Here is an 18550-nt window from a genome sequence, read left to right as displayed (position 1 = left end):
TAGAGCTCCTTGTCAACTATTGAGCACTCGCTCCATGGAGAAATCAGAAGATTGTAATGGTAATTAGATAGAAAATTTGGCAAACTTATGGTATGGATCGTGTCAATTTGGTCAAATGTTTATGAGTAAAATGAATTCACGATTAGTGTTTTTATCCCAAGACTAATTTTAAAAGATATTAACCCATTGATTGATTGATTGATGGGTACTGAAATCAACGAACTGGATGAATTTGGCAACAATAAGCCAAAGCTTTCAACTTGGAACATCCTAGAACCATAAATACGCATTCCAGAAAAGCAAATAAAGCCAGGCATCATCTGCGGCAGCTTAATAACTCTGTGTTTTTAACACGACAAGAATGAAAGGGTAAGAAATATGTTAGTATTGAGCTGCTGTAGAGCACATCCAACTTCTCCATAACTAATAGAACGGGTTTAACTGAGAGAGTACCGAGGTTGTTCCATGTCGAAGCAATGAACAGCGTCTCTGATCCGAACTACGAACGACGTCATCTACTTCCATCGAACAAACGCTTCTCTTGAACAAATTGATTGTACTTTTCCTCGCCATAAAGTTTCCTATATATCATACACAAAATAAAAGATGGCATGATTAGCTTCCAACTAGCGTGCTATATCAGTTCAAATGCAATTAAAATTAAAATTAAAATGATCATGAAGAACGTCTAGCATCCCACAAGATGGCACTATTAATTATAAATTAACAGCAAAAAAAGAAAGAAAAAAACTTACGCTAGATCTGCCAATGTATCAGATTTTATCACGGCCTTTCCTTCTGGCAGTTCAAGGCAAGAATAATGCATTATCATTTCTTTTAGCGTGTGCTTTGTACTTTTGATATCATTGTCCCACAAGATGCTCTGAGTTCAACACAACAAATCAGTCGCTTCAAATTCAGTTCGTGAATGTGTGTCTGCATCTATATATTCTTACAAGGGCAGTGTACAGCTCTACAGCATCAACTCTAATTGATTCGTTGACTAAATGTACTGCGTACATGATATGTACCTCACCTTTCTAACATATTCTCTTTTCACCTCTTCCCATGGTAATTTGCCATCTGCAGAGAAGATTGAAGCGTTCCAAAGCGCTCCTCGAGCAACCATTACTGACGAAGCACCTTGAGCAATACCAAATTGTTTTAATATATAAAGCAAGAGATCATGAACGGACAACTAAAAACTTTAACTGCTTGAAATAGAATCTCAGTCAGCCCAACCATATTATTCGAAACGATCATATTCAAATAATATAGAGTTCAACCATATATGCAGGAATGAGGGTTCAAACTTTTAATCTTAGTTAAGTTATATTTTCAGGTTGGGATCATATTCAACCCATTCACTAAAAGAAATTCAGGCATCATCAAGAAATCCATAAAACAGTGCCTTTTGAGCAAACCTGTAGCAACTTTGATATGGTGAAAATCTTCGTACTCAAAGATATCACCGTTCGCAATAACCGGGACAGACAATGCTGCCACGACATCTGCAATCTCACTCCACTTAGCTGGATCTCTGGGCCTATCTGCAACTCTTCTGCAAGTTATCGAGCACGACTACAAAAACATATTAAAATAAAATGAAAACAAAGAGCACATACAAAACTTACAGAAGTATCACTTGGTATTTTTATTGGTATTTTTTATTTTTTATTTTTCCTTTTGTCTTTCTAACTGATGTAATACAATTCAGTGTCAACCCAAAATGATACCAACTGCCTCCTTTACTTATAAACAAGCGGCCTCTCACAGTAGTCTGCCCTCTGAGCATGCTTGGTAGCACATATTCTGCTTCCTAGAAATCTCTCAAACCTACTATCCCCTTATGAAAAAAAAAAAAACTGTAAGCCTTAAAATGCAAGAGACTCGTCCAAATTACTACCCTCCTTAAAGCATGAAATTATATCTAATAGTTTCTAGCTAATGAACGTCCACAAAATTACATCTAAATAACTAGCTAGTGAACGGACATATGACATATCTGCTTCTACCGTTTGAGACTTTCTTTCATTGTTCCGTACAACAGAATTCAATCTTTTAAGGTTGATACATATTTATCACCTCCACTCTCAGATAGCATGTTTAAGAAAACGTCAACAAATGTCAGTGTGGGCTTAAAATGAAATGACCATGTTAACTTTGAGAACAATGCACTAACATAGACGACCAAACCAATCCAATTTTACCAAGAAAGGGAAAAAGGATCAATTTGCATGAGAAGAACCATTCTCAATCGATTCCAGAAAGCATAAATTTCTTGAAGAAGTTCGCTAGTCCATGATAATATTAAATAGAAGGAAACTGCAGAAACCAGAAGATCACCTTCCATGAACAGCAAGAGCTGAAACGCCAGTAGTCTCTATCCGCCTAGCTAACTCCACTGTATCCTGAGATGAATTTAAAAGTCGAATCTTACAGGTAATTGGAATGTCCAAGTTCCTCCTCAATGTTGTCAAAATCTAAATTAAAAAAACATACAAATAAAAGGAGAATAGGTAAGTAACATGTTACAAATATAGAGGAGAGAGAATAATTTAGAAAACTATATCATTCGTAACGATAAGAATTGCATACATCATGAATAAGGTCTGGCTTCTTCAACAGTGCAGCACCCATGCCCCCACTGATGGAAAATGACTTAGGGCAACCCATATTGATATCTATTGCAGCAACGTCTTGACACCTAAAATGGAAAATTCTCCATCACAAACAATGGTAATTAAAGAAACATTCTTCTCTAACTAAAGACCTAATTCTCTCATATCATAAACAATGGCAATTCAATCAGCTTGAAATAACTAAGTTCCGGTTTGAAAACAGCTTTATTTTTGGTTTTCTGCATTTCAAAAATTATTGAATGTCTCCTCACGAGTTTTTAGTGAGTTTTTCTCCTTCTTTAACAACACATTTGATTTCTAGACAAAATTTCAAAAGAAAAATCAAGCTTTTTAACACTACTTTATTTTTGGTTTCCAAAATTTGGGTTGGAACTTTTAAATGTTTTTAGAAAATAGGTGATAAAGAAAAAAAAAAAAAGTATATGTGAAAACAGTGTTTACAGGTTTAATTTTCAAAACCAGAAAACCAAAAACAAAATGATTATCAAATAGGGCCTAAAGAAAGGATATACTTCCACAACAATATAGTACAAAGATGACACAGGACTTATAATAAGTAAACCAAGCAAAGCAATAAAACAGAGAACGCTGAAGTACAAATAGCTTGCACCACAAAACCTAGCAATATAATGCAACAGCTCACAGAAATCAACTTTCAGTTACTAAGAGAACATTTAAAAGCATCAATAAATAACCCATTCTTACAGCCAAATTGAATAGGAACTCTCTCTTAATTTGCCAAAATTTTGTACCACAGGTTCCATCTGTCATAATAGCAACCACTGGATGTTGCTTTGGCAGACAAACTGAACAAGTTTGGCTAAACCTTAACTAAAAGCCTATAGCCGAGGGAAAGACAAAGAAAACAAACAGTTTCTAGGAACAAAAACCTATCATACTGTTTATTCACACAAAATAGACCATTTACCCACATCCAATCTTGAGTAGCAATCTATGCCTAATCAATTAATAGGTTTCATTTTGTAAGAAATCGGACTGAAAATTTCTTAATTGTTCCCAATTAGTACCTAATCAAAACCCACAATGAAAGAGAACAGGAAATAATCAACTTAGCCAGTAGAATCTCACAACGTAATCACGAGCATCACATGAAATTGAATAAAAAAGAGAACTAGCGACTAAAAATTAAGTTCTATCCATAACTGAGCCTGTTAAGAAAGAAAAATCATGTCCATCCCGTTAATTGAATAACTTTTAAAAAATAGTAAAAGTACTACCAAAATTTAGTTCGATCTATGACAGAGCCTATTAATAAAGACACTTAGTTGCAGGATAAAAAAAATGATTACAAATTTGTGCAAAGTAAGGAACAGGCAGGCTGGGACTTGATACTCGCAGGATCATAAAAGCATCAAACTTGCAAGAATTAGGCTGTATAATCAAAGAAAAATTGGGAGTAACGAACTTACACTAGTTGAGCAGCACTTAAAGCCCTCACAGCATTAGAAGTACCCATTTGAAAAACAACTTCATTTTTTTCTAGGCTGCAAGTCCTGAAAACAACATTGTCTGTCCCCTTTTCTACGAAATCGACTGCACCAACGTGCTCTAGATGACAAAGAGAAGTATCAGAAGTTTTATAATTGGTGAAGAAAAAGGAAAAGGCTATGCTTATTGTGACCTTCATTTTCTCAGCCACTTACCAAGCACAACATTTTTTCTTCTAATTGAACTCGTATTTATAGAAGAAAGGTAAAAATTCCAACATATTGTTTGGGCTTTGGATAAATAATTGAAAGATGGATAAATGATAGTGTCCAACAAACACATTCATAAATATCAATAGAGAATGAGAAAAGGCCTGGATTTCTCCCAATTTCGAAGTTATGGGTGAAGTCAACAGATCATTTTATCAGATCGAAGTTCCATTTTAGTGCCCCCTAACATAAAGGCGAGTTTTTCTAGGTGGGTGCATTTCCACGGCCTGCGTTCATTTTTGTGTCCGTTCATATCGCAAAGCTTTTCTTAGTGAAAAAGACTTCATACGAACATAGTAACACTTGTATTTCATGATTTTTGCACTTAGTGAAAAAGTACAATTGAAAACCAATACCTTAAAAAAAACTTCCACAATAGAGAGGAGGAAAAGTACCATTTATCCTACGCTCGCATTTGATCATCTTATGGTCAATAATTTCCTCTCCATAGGTGATGTCTGCACCGTATTGTGCAGCTAATAATCTAAACGGCAAAGTCCCCTGAAAACAAGAAGGACCAATCACAAAAGACTACACGAAAAAGGTTTAATTGGCGGGAATTTTGCAAGAAATAACTACGATTGAAAGATATACTGATAAAGCAAGCAGAGGAACCTAAACAATACGAGCTAAGCTAAATCCCATAACATAGCTTGACATCTAAACCGAAACAATCGAGCGAGAATTATGCAAGAAATAACTCCTAAGATTAAGAGAGATACTCGACTAAGTAACAAGAACAACTCAAGCAGTGGATACAATAATTTCGTCGAACTTACTACGCGAACCATGGGAGCAAGGACGAGCTTGTTCTCGTAGTCCATCTCAACCGTGAGCGGTCGGACCAGAAAATCAAGCAACTATTTCTACGTCTTCTCCTCCGGCTAACTGTAGGCCGGAAAACTGAAATGTAGTACAGAGTTCACAATGGGCTGGACTTTGACCTGGGCTTTCGGTCTATTTGTTCATTCTCTTTTAAATCTCTATTTCCTTACTTAAATTGTAACTATGCCACCAAGCTGGACATTTTATTTTTTGGGCTTTACTTTTCATGTTTCTTCTCCGGCGGCCTTTTAGTACTCGTTCCTTTCTCTAATCAGCTTGGGATCTCACGATCCAACTCGTGTCTTTCTCCAATCCTCGCTGGCACACTGTTCCATGCCTAACTCTGATATCATTTCTAATGGCTCAAGCCTAGTGCGAGCATATATTGTCTTCTTTAAAATTTTCTCTCAATGTTTTTAATACACGATTGGAAGAGAGTCACTCTTATAAATAATGAGTTATTCTCCTCCTCAATCAATGTATAATCTCACAATTCATCCCTTCAAAAAACAGCGTCGTACTCATTTCTCTCTCCTGATATCTCACCTATTAATTACACATTCTTAATATTTTATATAACTATCCATATTCCAATTTCTAAAGTTTAAATTTTCTAATATTATGAAGTAATAATCAAAATAATAATATTAAATAAAAGGCTAAATTAACCATCTATTTTATTTTTCAGCGAAAGAAATTCAATCCAAAAATTTATGCGATAGTTTAGATTTATACGACTCAACGATTTTAATTTATGAATTCTTAAAATGTGTGTTATATTGTATCTTAACTCTTTAAGAATTTAATAAGTATTGTTATATTTGACGACCACGAAAAAAAAAAACTGTCTATTTGAATATTTTATATTATGTCCAAAACAAGTAAAAATAAAAAGGGCTGAAAGTAAATAAATAAATAATTGTCGGGTCAACATGAAAAATTCTGCATCTTCCCAACAATCAGGTGGGTTGACCTTATTTGGCAAAAGACCAAAGGAAGAGATTACAATGATTCCGAGACCACCGGATCCTACATTCCCAAAATACAAACTTTATGCCCACCCGTGTATGTCGCACGTGTCTTCGTCCCTAGTTAGGCCTTTAAAAAGGCATCCATCCGCACGACACTAATCACGCATTCATCAAACTTCTTCATTCTTTTCAAAGCCTCTAAAGAACTGTTCATAGCAAGGAGATGGCCGATAAGAAGATGGCGAACGGGAGCGGGAATGAAGTTTGCCACGACGACAGCTCGTCGCCGATCAAGGCTCAAACCATCGACGAACTTCATTGCCTACAGAAGAAGCGATCGTCACCCAGTACTCCGATCGACTCGTCTCCCGGCGGCGTCTCCGCGCTTTCCGAAGAAGATCGCCAAAGGCAACAGCTCCAGTCAATCAGGTACAGACAAAACCACGATTTGTTTTGCCGTATGATAATATCATTAATTTAATATTTATTTGGTTGGAATCCAGTGCTTCGTTAGCATCGTTGACAAGAGAAACCGGGCCGAATGTGGTTAAAGGAGACCCGGCCCGGAAAACCGGAAGCTCCAAGGTTGCACACATGGCGCAGCATCAACTCGTACCCACCATTAATATCAGCGACAGCTCTATGAAATTCACACACGTGCTTTATAACCTCTCCCCTGCAGGTTTTAAATCGATATTTAAATATTTTATTATACTGTATGAAATGACGTCATAGTTAAGGTGAACGTAGACGGTGTCGTTTTACAGAGTTGTACGAGCAGGCCATAAGGCATGAGAAAGGGTCGTTTATGACATCCACTGGAGCATTAGCGACGCTGTCGGGAGCGAAGACCGGGCGGTCTCCGAGAGACAAGCGAGTTGTTAAGGATGAGAATACCACAAAAGAGCTCTGGTGGGGAAAGTAAGTAATAAACGACACCGTCTTAGATTGATTTCCTTAACTAAATTACGTCCTCATCTCTTATTTGTTATGGGTTGCAGGGGATCTCCAAACATTGAAATGGATGAGCACACTTTCATGATCAACAGAGAGAGAGCCGTCGATTACTTGAACTCTCTCGACAAGGTCTTTGTCAACGACCAATTCTTGAACTGGGATCCCGAGAACAGAATCAAAGTTCGAATTGTCTCTGCCAGGGCTTACCACTCGCTCTTTATGCACAACATGTATGTAAATTAGGAATCACGAATTTTCACAATAGTATAATATTGTCCACTTTAAGCATAAATTTTTTATCGCAGGTGTATTCGACCAACTGACGCAGAGTTGGCGAACTTTGGGCGACCAGATTTCACTATATACAACGCTGGGCAGTTCCCATGCAACCGTTTCACTCATTACATGACGTCGTCAACCAGCATAGATATGAATTTGGCAAGGAAGGAAATGGTGATCCTTGGAACCCAATACGCCGGTGAGATGAAGAAAGGGTTGTTTAGTCTCATGCATTATCTCATGCCCAAGCGAGAGATTCTCTCCTTGCATTCTGGCTGCAATATGGGCAAAAACGGCGACGTAGCCCTCTTCTTTGGATTATCGGGTATGCCATAACGTGTTAACCCTCCTAACACCTCAATCCATCAACTTTTTAACGTTAATATGTTTATTTTAGGGACGGGAAAGACTACTTTATCGACAGATCACAACCGATATTTAATCGGTGATGACGAACATTGTTGGACTAACACCGGCGTATCGAACATCGAAGGAGGTTGCTATGCTAAATGCATCGACCTTTCTCGTGAGAAAGAACCCGATATTTGGAATGCCATCAAGTTCGGAACCGGTAATAATAATAATAATAATAATAATTTTTAAAGTATTTAATCTTGGTGATTAACCTCGCTAAAATTACTTGGATTGACAGTGTTGGAGAATGTAGTGTTCGAAGAGCACACTAGAGAGGTTGACTATTCGGACAATTCAGTTACAGGTATAAATGAGTTAGACATTAATTAAATTAAATTTATTATTATTAATTATTTAATGTTTTTTTATACAGAGAACACCCGAGCAGCGTATCCAATCGAGTACATACCCAACGCTAAGATACCATGTGTGGGGCCGCACCCAAAGAACGTTATATTATTGGCTTGCGACGCATTTGGTGTTCTTCCCCCCGTGAGCAAGCTCAATTTGGCTCAAACCATGTACCATTTCATAAGTGGATACACTGCATTGGTAAAAAAAAATCACTTTTTTTACGGTGTGACTTTATTTTTTTTACTGTTGGAATTGAGTGAAATTGGAAATTATAGGTGGCTGGAACTGAAGACGGCATAAAAGAGCCACAAGCGACATTCTCGGCTTGTTTTGGCGCGGCTTTCATAATGATGCATCCGACCAAGTACGCCGCCATGCTCGCCGACAAGATGCGGAAGCACGGGGCAACTGGCTGGCTCGTCAACACTGGCTGGTCCGGCGGCCGATATGGCTCCGGTAGCCGTATTAAGCTTTCTTACACCAGAAAAATCATCGACGCCATTCATTCCGGCGAGCTCCTGAAAGCCCAGTTCCGTAAAACTGAAGTTTTTGGACTTGAAATCCCCGCCGCCATTGAAGGAGTTCCGTCCGAGATTTTGGACCCAATGAACACCGTAAGAAAAGTGGCATTCAATTACGCTATGGGTAGTGAAATATTTGCTTACATTTATCGCTGATTTTGATTTTGGGGTTTTTGCAGTGGTCGGACAAGGGTGCGTATAAAGAAACGCTACAGAAACTGGCGACTCTGTTCAAGAACAATTTTGAGACATTTACGAATTACAAGATTGGCACAGACAATACTCTGACAGAGGAAATCCTTGCTGCTGGTCCCAAATTTTAATATATATATAAAGCTGTTGCTGACGTGGAAAATGAATAATTTATTTTCTTTTTTGGTTCTTCCAATTTTGTTTAGGAAGCTTTTTTGCTTCTGTTTCCATTTGTATTCCAGAGGCAAAGAGTTAGGAAATAAGGGAGACATATTTAATGCAATATATTTTATGCAAATTCTGAAGAATTGTTTTCTTGATTTGCTTCTTATTATTATTTTATTGACTGTCTGAATCGATCAAATGGGTAAGTCTAAATCAATTTCAATACCATAAAAGTTGTGTCGTGGAAGTATAATTTGATCCATAAATATGTAATTATAATCTTATTCAAGTTTAGCCCAAACCACAATTCTAATTAATGAGGTATGATAACTTTTAAATTATTGTGTCCAAACTCTTCTACAAACAATGCCACCTGATTTGTTATGACTCAATTTCTATAAAATTTAGATTTTTAAAGTTGTTGTGTAATTAAATTAGTAATAGAGAAATTAATAAAAATCAATCATAATGTTAATATAAAAATCAATCGTAATTAAATTATAATTTATAGTTTTTACCTGCTAAATAATGCGATTGACTTATGTTTATTTATAGCATTTTTTTATTAATCTAAAAAAAGATCCATTGTCATTTATTTTTTTTTCAACGTTGTGAAAAATTTATGTAGCATTCAAATTACAATAAGACAATGAAATGGCACAAAACTAATTTTTAAAGAAAATCTGCTTCCATCTCAATAACGCCCTAAAGGGTACATTGTACATAAATAAGATGGAAGAACTCGGCAAAAAAAAAAAAAAAAAATCAAATGTTCGAAGAATATAAAATTAAAATATAATTAACATTTGGGTGAGAGCTTTAAACTTCAATAAATAAAATCAAAATTAATGATTTAAAAATTGATAAATTATTTTAAATTGTTTATATCCATCATAATAAGAAAAATTTAAAAGAGTGCATTTGGTTATTTTTGTTTGAACCCTAACTTGAAAAAAAAAAAAAACAATGACGCAAATTTTAAATATGACATTAAAATAAAAATAAAAAGACTAATTTGCTCCCATATTCTATGATAAACCTTGATATTTTAATTAGGAAAATTTATAGATTTGAAATTATTGTGTGAAAGAATTTTATTTTACAACCAATCAAATATATTTTAAATTAACAGAAACTAATTTATAAATTTAAACATAGCTGTTTATGTCGGAGGGCAAATTAGTAAACTTGAATACATTGGTATAAAGAAAAGTAATGTATTTATAATTAATTAACTTTCGAAGGAAGTTAAGGTGACTAGGATAATTTTGGGCCGAGCGTGGAAGCAATCCTCGTAAAATGGGCCGAGCGTGAGGTCCAAATACTTATACATTTGGGCTAACCAATTGGCCCAATAAGACGCACGTACAGAACAGCGTGCCGCGTAACCTAAACGCGGATTAGCAAACAGCGAGAGAGAGGGAGAAAAATGGAAGTAAAGCGCGCAAAAACTGAAATTACGCGGAAAACGATGAATTATTGGACGAAGTTAAAGAAGGAAAAAAAGGGAGGGATTCCTTTTTGGCTTTAATAATGAATCTTTGGAAACTCATTTTTGTAAACGGACCAACGAGGCCTCCGCATACTCGACTCCCCCGGACTCACAATATGAATGGATCACGACGCCCCCAGCGCACGTTAGTACTGCCCCCTTCGCTTCTCGCCCCTTCTGCTTCCGCTCCCTATTATATCTATCTTACCCCCGCGAAACCCCCTTTTTCCCGTTCGCCATTGGAATTCGTCTACACATCTCCACACTTCTCCTTTCCCCGCCTTGTTCTCCATTCTTTTTGCTCGATTTCGCCAAGGGTTCCATCCGATTCGAGGCTCTCTTGATCCTTTTTAGGTAATTTTTTTTTCTTGTTCGATCTGGATCTGGTTTTGATTGTTTGATTCATTCGATCTCGATTTGTTTTTTTGCGATATTTTTGTTTTACGTTTGGTTTGTTCAATGATTTTTCTTTTTGGGATTAGAGATCTGCCATTCCGATTTCGTCTGTTTTTTTTTTTTTTAATTATTAGGGTTAGGTTAGATTTGGGTTGATTGATTGAGTTCGATCTATTCTTTCGTTTTTTTTCCCGACGCGTTTTTGTTCTTGCAAGATCGATCTCGTTGTTGTCCCGAATCTTCTTTTTCGCGTAATCGAGTTCGTTCATTTGAGTTCTATTTTTAATCGCGATTTTTAGTTCAGTTTTCTCTTTTTTGGATTGGTTTGGTAAGATAGGCCTAGGGGGTTCTTACGTCGGATTGAGGAAACGATATTTCAACGGGCTATAAGGTAATTTTGATTCGAAATTTAGTGTAATTATCGATGAGATGATGTTATTTATTGTAATGCAGAATAATCTCTACTTTTTCTGAAGCTTTTAAATTGATGGAATTCTGAACCACTCTACGTTTTGATGTGTGGAGAATTCTCATTCAGATTCAGAAGACGCTTTTAAATAATATCATTAATTGACATGTTTATTTATTTTCCCTTTGAGATTATATTTCCTTCTTGTGGTTTTGTATTTAGAAGTGTGAATGTTACTAAGCTCTCATGCTTGCTTTTAGAAACATGGGATGACATCTCGAATGATGTTAAAAAACATACATGTTTCGTTTCTTTTGGGGATTCTTGGAAAGTTTATACCATTAATCTTGTTGTGTTGCATAGATGGAACATTCGATGGAAGACTATGAGGATTATGATGAATATGAAGATGATGATCTAATTGATGACGGGGAGGAGGAATATGAAGAGGTAGAGGACCCTAAGCCTACCAAGGAAGAATTAGAATACCTTGCACTAAGGCAACGGCTGAAAGAAAAAATTAGAAAGCAGTCAAAAAAAGATGGTGGATCTCACTTGAGGTCTAATTACAAGAAGCTTCCTTATGACAAGTAAGTTGCAGTCTGAAGCACGACATGATGGAATTTTGGTCATAACATGTTTGTTCATTTATTTTGTGATGTTTTCATGTTGGTAGCTTATAGTGTTGAAGTTAGTTCAGTATTAAAGTGGTTGTTGTCCTATTACACGATAAGGGACATAGATAATTATGAAGCAAGTGTAACTTACATTTGAATTAGTGGTGCATCTTTGAATTGTAGGTATATCATGTTTTTTTAATGATATGAATAGGAGACTAGTAGTTTTGGATCTTAGATTGCTGGGAAGTTTTTGAAACATCTATTGCAAGGTTTTCTTGTGTGTCTTTTCTCCTTTTATTTTCTATACAGCTGTACCAGCAGTTGGTTGCTGTAGCAGTGAAAAGAGCTTTTTTTTATAATAATTTTTCATGAACCAAAATGCATGTTACTTCCAACTATACACCTCTATACCAACTCAAATTTGATGTTAATTCCTGAAATTTTTATTTTAATCGCTGCAGTTTTGGTTCATTCTTTGGACCTTCTCAACCTGTCATTTCTCAAAGAGTAATTCAAGAAAGCAAATCATTATTAGAAAACCAGCACTTGGCATCTAGGGTTTCTGACCACGTTCATGATGTAAGTATCTTAACCTCGGTTTCAATTTTGTGTATTTATGTGTGTAAAAGACAGATAGGAGAGTTTTTTTTTTCCTCAATATAAATATTTTAAAAAATCGGTTGTCAGTTGACCATGTTTTGATTCCTTTATTACTGAGCTACCTTGAACATTGAAATCATGTATTGGTATACTCTTTCATAACACAGTTTTTTTTTTTTGTTTAATTTGATTCAATTTTCTGTTATTTCTAAAATTGCTGTGTTTGTTAACATATTTATTCCGTGTTATTTGTGACTGGCTGTTTCATCACAAGTAGACTTAAATGTTCAACTAATTGTTAGAACTGAATGTGGGAAAAGATTTTTTTTTTACACAATCTTTTGCATTTGCAATTTTTAATTTTGATTGCATTTATTAATGGTCTTTGAAGAATATTAGCCCTGATGATTAGGCTTGTGCTGGCAGAATAGGAAGAGTCCAGGTTCAAACAGTGTAGCTTCAAAGCCAAGGGTACCACCAAAAATCATAAATGAGGTACTTTGGCATTACTTTGTTGCATTATACACACTCACTATTTTCCCCCTCATCCACATTGTTGGATTTGATGGATATTATGAACTATCATACAGAAGAAAACGAAAGTTCAAACGTTGAAGGACACCAGAGACTACTCCTTTCTATTTTCTGAGGATGCAAATGTTCCTGCTCCTGCAAAGGAGTCCTCAGCAAGTGTTTTTGCTCCAAGTACTGGTATGTTTCTGTTCAATCGTGTTGATTGTAGTTGTCAGTTTTTAATTTTTTAAAAAATTTAAATGTGCATAAAAATGGAAGCTTATTATTGTTTCTTTGACTCTTTTTTAGAGGCACTTTCAGCTCATGTTCTCATTAAAAGTAAACAGCCTCAGGGTAATCCTCGTCAGAATATTCATGTCAGTCAAAATGTTAAGAAATCTGTTCCTATGAATGGCCAAATGCAGTCCAAAAACAAGTCAGTATCTTCTGGCAATCCTAATTTGTCAATGATGAAGGTTAAGAGACCATTGGGTAATAGCAACAACGGGAATGGTCCTGGCCGGCCAATGGGTAATAGCAACAACGGGAATGGTCCTGGCCGGCCAATGGGTAATAGCAACAACGGGAATGGCCCCGGCCGGCCAATGGGTAATAGCAACAACGGGAATGGTCCCGGCCGGCCAATGGGTAATGGCAGCAATGGAAATGGTCCTGGTCGACCTGTGGGTAATGGCAACAAAGTGAATGGTCCTGGTCGGCCTGTGGGCAATAGCAACAATGGGTATGGTCCTGGTCGGCAAATGGTGGCGCCAAAAGCCCCATCTGCTCTCATGCAGAAGAAACCTCTACCAACTTCAAAGAGTCCTGTACCTGGTGTGCACAGACCATTACCGGCCAAAAAGCTTGAAGATAAGAGGAATGAGATGCGACCACCTTCTAAGGCCAAAATAGCACCAAATCGGCCAGTCTCATCATCGAGACCACAGGTTTTATGCTCTCTCATGCTAAGCTCACTTTCAATTTGTTTAAACATGATTTTCTTAGCTGGTGCGGGATGTACCAACTCTTAACTGTGTTATGAAACCAACAGATGAGCAAACCACCGCCACAAAGACAGATTTCATCTCGGCCAGGTTTGAATGATCAGCGACCCAAGAAAAGGCCTGCAAGACCATATTCTGATGAGGAGGATGACGATGGTGGAGAAGCTATTAGTCTAATCAGAAAAATGTTCGGGTATAGATTTTCATTGTTTGATATCTTTTGTGTTTAGAAATCAAAGTCAATTTTAGAGGAGAAAAAGACTGACATGATACCATGATGGTTGGATGGATGTTTTTGTGTTATATATGGAAATCCAAACCTACTGATCATTAATAGTTATTCCATTTTTATCATGTAACATGCGATAGTTTCTGACTTGTAATTGTTTTAGGATGCACAACTTATCTTTTCATTTGAACAATCTTGAAAATCATTTCATTTGAACAATCTGTCTCTGGCTTCTCTGCAGATATAATCCTGCAAGATTTGCCGGAGATGATGATGATAGCGATATGGAGGCCAACTTTGATGATATAATGATGGAGGAGAAAAGAAGGTAAAGCTATAATTACTCTATTCCTGTGATTCAGATTAACTTCTTATAATGGAAGGCTGTATTTACACATGTACTTGCCATACACAGTGCAAAAATAGCTAGGAAGGAAGATGAAGAGCAACTTCGTCTGATCCAAGAAGAAGAAGAACGGGAGAGGCGTGCGAGAATAAAAAGGCTTAAAAGAGCGAAGGCTTAAAAGAGCAAAGACCAGCAGTTAGTGATTCTTTGGGAAACTTTATATGGGCACATTTAATATTTTTGTTAGTTTGATGAATTCATGGAAGAAGTCCCCCCTCGCTTCAAGTCTCACAGTTGGTTGTATTTTCAATTCACTTAGCACAAAAAGCTGCTGCCAGCTTAAATTATGGGGATTTCCTTTTTTTGTAGGTTCTCGAAATTTAATTTTTAACTTCGCCACAACAACATTGAAGTCACACCCTGTATTTACCCAAGGCTCTATGGCGACCCAATTCACCTTCCATTTCTCAATAATATTCTACTACTGATCTTTATCCTTTACAATAGGATTTAAAAATTGAACTTATTTCAAGTAAAAATATAAAATTACCCTAAAGACTAAATTAATCATAGCTATAAGATAATCCTCACCAATATTTTCATTAAGGTATTAGACATTTCATTTCTTAAATTTATAAACATGGTAGACAAGGGAAAAAAAAAAAAAAAAAAAAGAAGGAAATCACGTTCCAACTTGCAACTTCCATCCCCTTATGTTTGGCTCTCTTTTAATTTATCATCCTCCTTTCCCGGGATTGGCCTACGTGTTGCGACGGAGAGCTCACTTGACTCAGAGGTCACCGTGTCCACGCAAAGCTGCCAGAGCTGAACTCTGCCGGCCTCTGTCTCCGAGGGCGTTTATTTTCCTCTTTCAGCGCTAATCTGCTTAATCGCCGTTCTCCGTTGTCATACACCGTGGGCGAGCTTTTGAAGCTGAGAAGAATGGCTATCCATGCACTTACCACAACTGGTTTCTCTTTCCATCTTCCCTTTCCAAAATGTAGCACTGCTTACTCGAGATCTGCTGGTGATCGAGCTCGAACTCTCTGTTGCTCAAGGTGAGTTTCCTGTTGCGGTTTTCAATTCCGTTTTGTTTGTTTCCTTGATTTTAGTTAGTCTCGTTAAATTGTTGTATTCATGCTGAGTTGCATTTGATTCTTATGCCTGCTACACTGCTATGATATGGTCTCTCCTGTTCAGTTTGTTGTGTTGGAGGTTTGAAGTTGGTGGTGTATTCAATTTAAGTGAAAAGTAAATCACACGATGTCTATCTCGCCTCTTGCTTGTGCCTTCCTTGTTGGTTTTCCAGTTCATAGTTTAATGAAAGAGCTAATTTGAGCTGAGGGTGGTGACACTATCAATGCTTTTACTCCTAGCCGGACAATAATTTAATTGACTCTGTAGTGTTTCACTTCTTGACTATTTAGGCTCTCTATTTGTTTCAGCGGAGATGGAGAATTTAGCGGCTTGATTAACGTGTCAACGGAATCGGAGTAATTTTTCTTAAACATTCTTGGCTTTCTTTTGCCTTGGCACTTATCTCTAGGTACTTTTTGTATTTCAGTAGCTTTATCATCTATGGAAACTTGAGTATATGCAATCTAACTTTAGGTTCGAAAGACGCGGGGGTGCACAGATGGCGAAGGTAAGTCCTCATGGCCTCAGATATAGTCTATTTACTTTTTCGTCTAGTCAATGTGATAGCTCTTATTTTCGCTTTGCTCATTAGTCATCAGATGGTAAACGTAGCATTCAGTCGTCAGATGGAGAACTAGGGGCAAAAAACAGTGAAATTTGGCAACTCTTCAGAGAAGCTCAGCGAAGTATCTGCTCTACTATTTCGTGTTCTTAAATTCGTTGCTTCAAAACATGCATTTCATGTACTTTTATGAACTCCATTCAAGACCCTTTGCTGGCAGTCTTCTCATATAGACTGTGTTACTCAGATATCTTGTCCTTGGATAAACAACGTGCCCTTGCTGTAGAGGAGCTGAATAAAGCTATCAGTGAGAAAAAATTACTGCTAGAAAGGATCGAGGAATTGGAGATTGAAAAGCAGGCTATGGCTAGAAAAGGTGACAAATATTCTCGACTCAATCCAATGTTACCTAACTAACTGATGCAACTAATCCTCGATTACTTCAAAGTGCTGATTTTGTGTTTTTATTTTTTATATCTCATTGTAATGTGATGTCTTGTTTCTTGTGGATAATATTCTTTTACCTTTTTTGCTTGTCTCTCTCTGTTATTTATTTATACTTCAAAAGTTTGTCATATAGTTAGATAAATAGTAAAAAACTTTAGGGCAACAGATACATGGAAGATTGAAGTTGTTTTCATGGGGTTGTCGTTTCAACCAGATCAGGTATCAATATGTTGGGAATTACTACTTCGAATTGATTCTATGGTTCTCACTGGCACGATTAGTTCTGGAGAGGCATCTCAAATGAGACAACTGATCATGGACCAAAAAGTCAGCATACTTGATGCTTTCACCGAGATCCTGCAGAAAAAAGATGCTGAGCTACTAGCAGAGCTACGTCAATTATCTGACAGAAGAAATAAGTATAGCTGTTAATTGAGTTTCTTGTTCATTTTTATCGTCCCCCTATCCTCTCACCATCTAAAGATCATGCTTTAAACTGTGAAAATGCATCAGGACTTTCAATATTCTAAACATATTAAAGATGTGTTTTGTTTTTGGGCATGCCTTTTGCTTAACAACCAACAGAGAATTCCATTGTGCTATTAGGTCAATACGTCTAAGTTGGTAAACTTTCTCCATAGAATGACAAGTTTAGTGAATACTGTTTTGAATTTTAGCTTGGAGTTAACCTTTGGAGTAGAATCTTTATTGCATGTATGATGTTCAGCTTCTTGCTTTGAATTGTAAATATTCATCAGTTGCTGAATTTCATTTGAAGACGCAATTGATAGTGAAATAAAGCAAAGTTATAGATGTTCTTACAACAGCCTTGATATGTTGATGACTTGGTCCTTCAAAGTTATGTAACACGTACATACAATAACTTGACAGAGATTCTTTATTGCAATTGCTGTGTTGTGTTACCAACACTCCTCAGACTCTTATAGTTTCATTAATCTTCCCTGTATTCCATTTGCCCTCTCCCTTCCAGGTCAAATTTATTTATTTATTATAATCTATCAATATGCAGTTTTCTCATACAAAAATACTGCAAAGTCATAGATTTTCTTACAACCACCTTTATATATTGATAACTTAATCCTTGAAAGCTATAGCTCATGTATATACTATAATTTGACAAAGTGTTACTTGACTGCAACTGAAATGCTGTGCTTCTAGCACGCCTCAGACAATAGTTTCATTAGTCTTCTATGTGCAACACTTTCCTTCCCCGTCTGAGTCAATTTTTTAATTTTATTTTGAACTAACAATTCACAGTATTCTTTTTAATTCAGGAATGGTTTTCACATCGTTCACATTTGTACTGAAATGGCTCCAATTGCTTCTTTTGGAGCAGTGGCATCATTTGTAACAGGGTTATCTCAAGCTCTACAAAGAAAGGGCAACTTGGTGGAGGTTATCTTACCAAAGTAAAGGCCTCCACTTTGTTAATTGATTTCATCAGTTCTAGTTATTATTTGGATTAACCCCTTTTTGTAGTTGTTCTGGCTCCCTGTTCTTTCGGGCCTGTTTTCTGTATGCTTCTGTATTCTTTTATTTGTTCAATGAGAGTTGGGTTTCTTATTGAAAAAAAAGGTATGGAAGCATGGACCTAAATGAGGTTCAAGGGATACGAGAGACTGAGGTGGAGTACTATTCTTATTATAATGGTCAACTACATGGAAACAAAATATGGACTGGGTGAGTCTGGATTGTCTAATTGATTCTCTTTTTTTTTTTTTTTTTTTTTTTTTTTT

At 36.5% G+C, this 18550-nt stretch overlaps 4 protein-coding genes across 15 annotated transcripts in view; 3 read left to right on the top strand and 1 right to left on the bottom strand.

The window, feature by feature from the left end:
- Positions 1-178: 178 nt before the first annotated feature.
- LOC111463056 (tRNA-dihydrouridine(20) synthase [NAD(P)+]-like) lies at positions 179-5308 on the bottom strand. 4 transcript variants are annotated; one of them, XR_002713825.1, is made up of 10 exons: positions 5140-5308; positions 4756-4861; positions 4073-4211; positions 2599-2707; positions 2347-2483; positions 1425-1561; positions 1037-1143; positions 756-883; positions 454-581; positions 179-339 (listed from the first exon to the last, which is right to left on the bottom strand). XR_002713825.1 is itself a non-coding variant. In XM_023106871.1 (9 exons), exons 1-9 carry the CDS (start codon positions 5182-5184, stop codon positions 512-514), a joined length of 978 nt encoding a protein of 325 aa, XP_022962639.1. In that variant the 5' UTR covers positions 5185-5308; the 3' UTR covers positions 179-511. The 4 variants fall into 4 exon arrangements, 2 of the variants coding, with proteins under 2 accessions (XP_022962639.1, XP_022962640.1); XR_002713826.1 differs by having other exon boundaries at positions 179-581; positions 1032-1143; XM_023106871.1 differs by having other exon boundaries at positions 179-581.
- Positions 5309-6379: 1071 nt separating this feature from the next.
- On the top strand, positions 6380-9004 carry LOC111463084 (phosphoenolpyruvate carboxykinase (ATP)-like). The gene is made up of 10 exons (XM_023106895.1): positions 6380-6585; positions 6660-6838; positions 6924-7077; positions 7158-7343; positions 7419-7717; positions 7790-7963; positions 8045-8110; positions 8180-8358; positions 8436-8774; positions 8861-9004. Exons 1-10 carry the CDS (start codon positions 6380-6382, stop codon positions 9002-9004), a joined length of 1926 nt encoding a protein of 641 aa, XP_022962663.1.
- Positions 9005-10593: 1589 nt separating this feature from the next.
- LOC111463278 (AAC-rich mRNA clone AAC11 protein-like) lies at positions 10594-15144 on the top strand. 6 transcript variants are annotated; one of them, XM_023107157.1, is made up of 10 exons: positions 10594-10884; positions 11699-11925; positions 12417-12534; positions 12982-13050; positions 13146-13266; positions 13378-13560; positions 13639-14015; positions 14120-14265; positions 14543-14629; positions 14717-15144. In XM_023107157.1, the coding sequence occupies exons 2-10, from the start codon at positions 11699-11701 to the stop codon at positions 14823-14825; spliced, it is 1437 nt and encodes a 478-aa protein (XP_022962925.1). In that variant the 5' UTR covers positions 10594-10884; the 3' UTR covers positions 14826-15144. The 6 variants fall into 6 exon arrangements, with proteins under 6 accessions (XP_022962925.1, XP_022962924.1, XP_022962921.1 ...); XM_023107156.1 differs by having other exon boundaries at positions 13378-13581; positions 13621-14015; XM_023107153.1 differs by adding an exon at positions 11264-11317 and having other exon boundaries at positions 13378-14015.
- Positions 15145-15302: 158 nt separating this feature from the next.
- LOC111463277 (probable starch synthase 4, chloroplastic/amyloplastic) overlaps positions 15303-18550 on the top strand; it is a 10157-nt gene continuing 6909 nt past the window's right edge. For 2 of the 4 annotated variants that reach the window (XM_023107149.1, XM_023107148.1), the window contains exons 1-8: positions 15307-15705; positions 16093-16140; positions 16259-16292; positions 16377-16470; positions 16594-16722; positions 17008-17212; positions 18089-18223; positions 18390-18494. In XM_023107149.1, coding sequence (XP_022962917.1) covers positions 15590-15705; positions 16093-16140; positions 16259-16292; positions 16377-16470; positions 16594-16722; positions 17008-17212; positions 18089-18223; positions 18390-18494 — 866 coding nt within the window. In that variant the 5' untranslated portion in view covers positions 15307-15589. Of the gene's footprint in view, positions 15706-16092; positions 16141-16258; positions 16293-16376; positions 16471-16593; positions 16723-17007; positions 17213-18088; positions 18224-18389; positions 18495-18550 lie in introns of all 4 variants that reach the window. The other 2 variants (XR_002713861.1, XM_023107150.1) reach the window with 2 other exon arrangements.

Source organism: Cucurbita moschata, unplaced genomic scaffold (assembly GCF_002738365.1).
Source record: "Cucurbita moschata cultivar Rifu unplaced genomic scaffold, Cmos_1.0 Cmo_Scf00028, whole genome shotgun sequence".
In the NCBI taxonomy this organism is placed as follows: Eukaryota; Viridiplantae; Streptophyta; class Magnoliopsida; order Cucurbitales; family Cucurbitaceae; genus Cucurbita; species Cucurbita moschata.
Note: the sequence above shows the minus strand (reverse complement) of the source record. Positions and strands in the feature narration are given on the sequence as shown.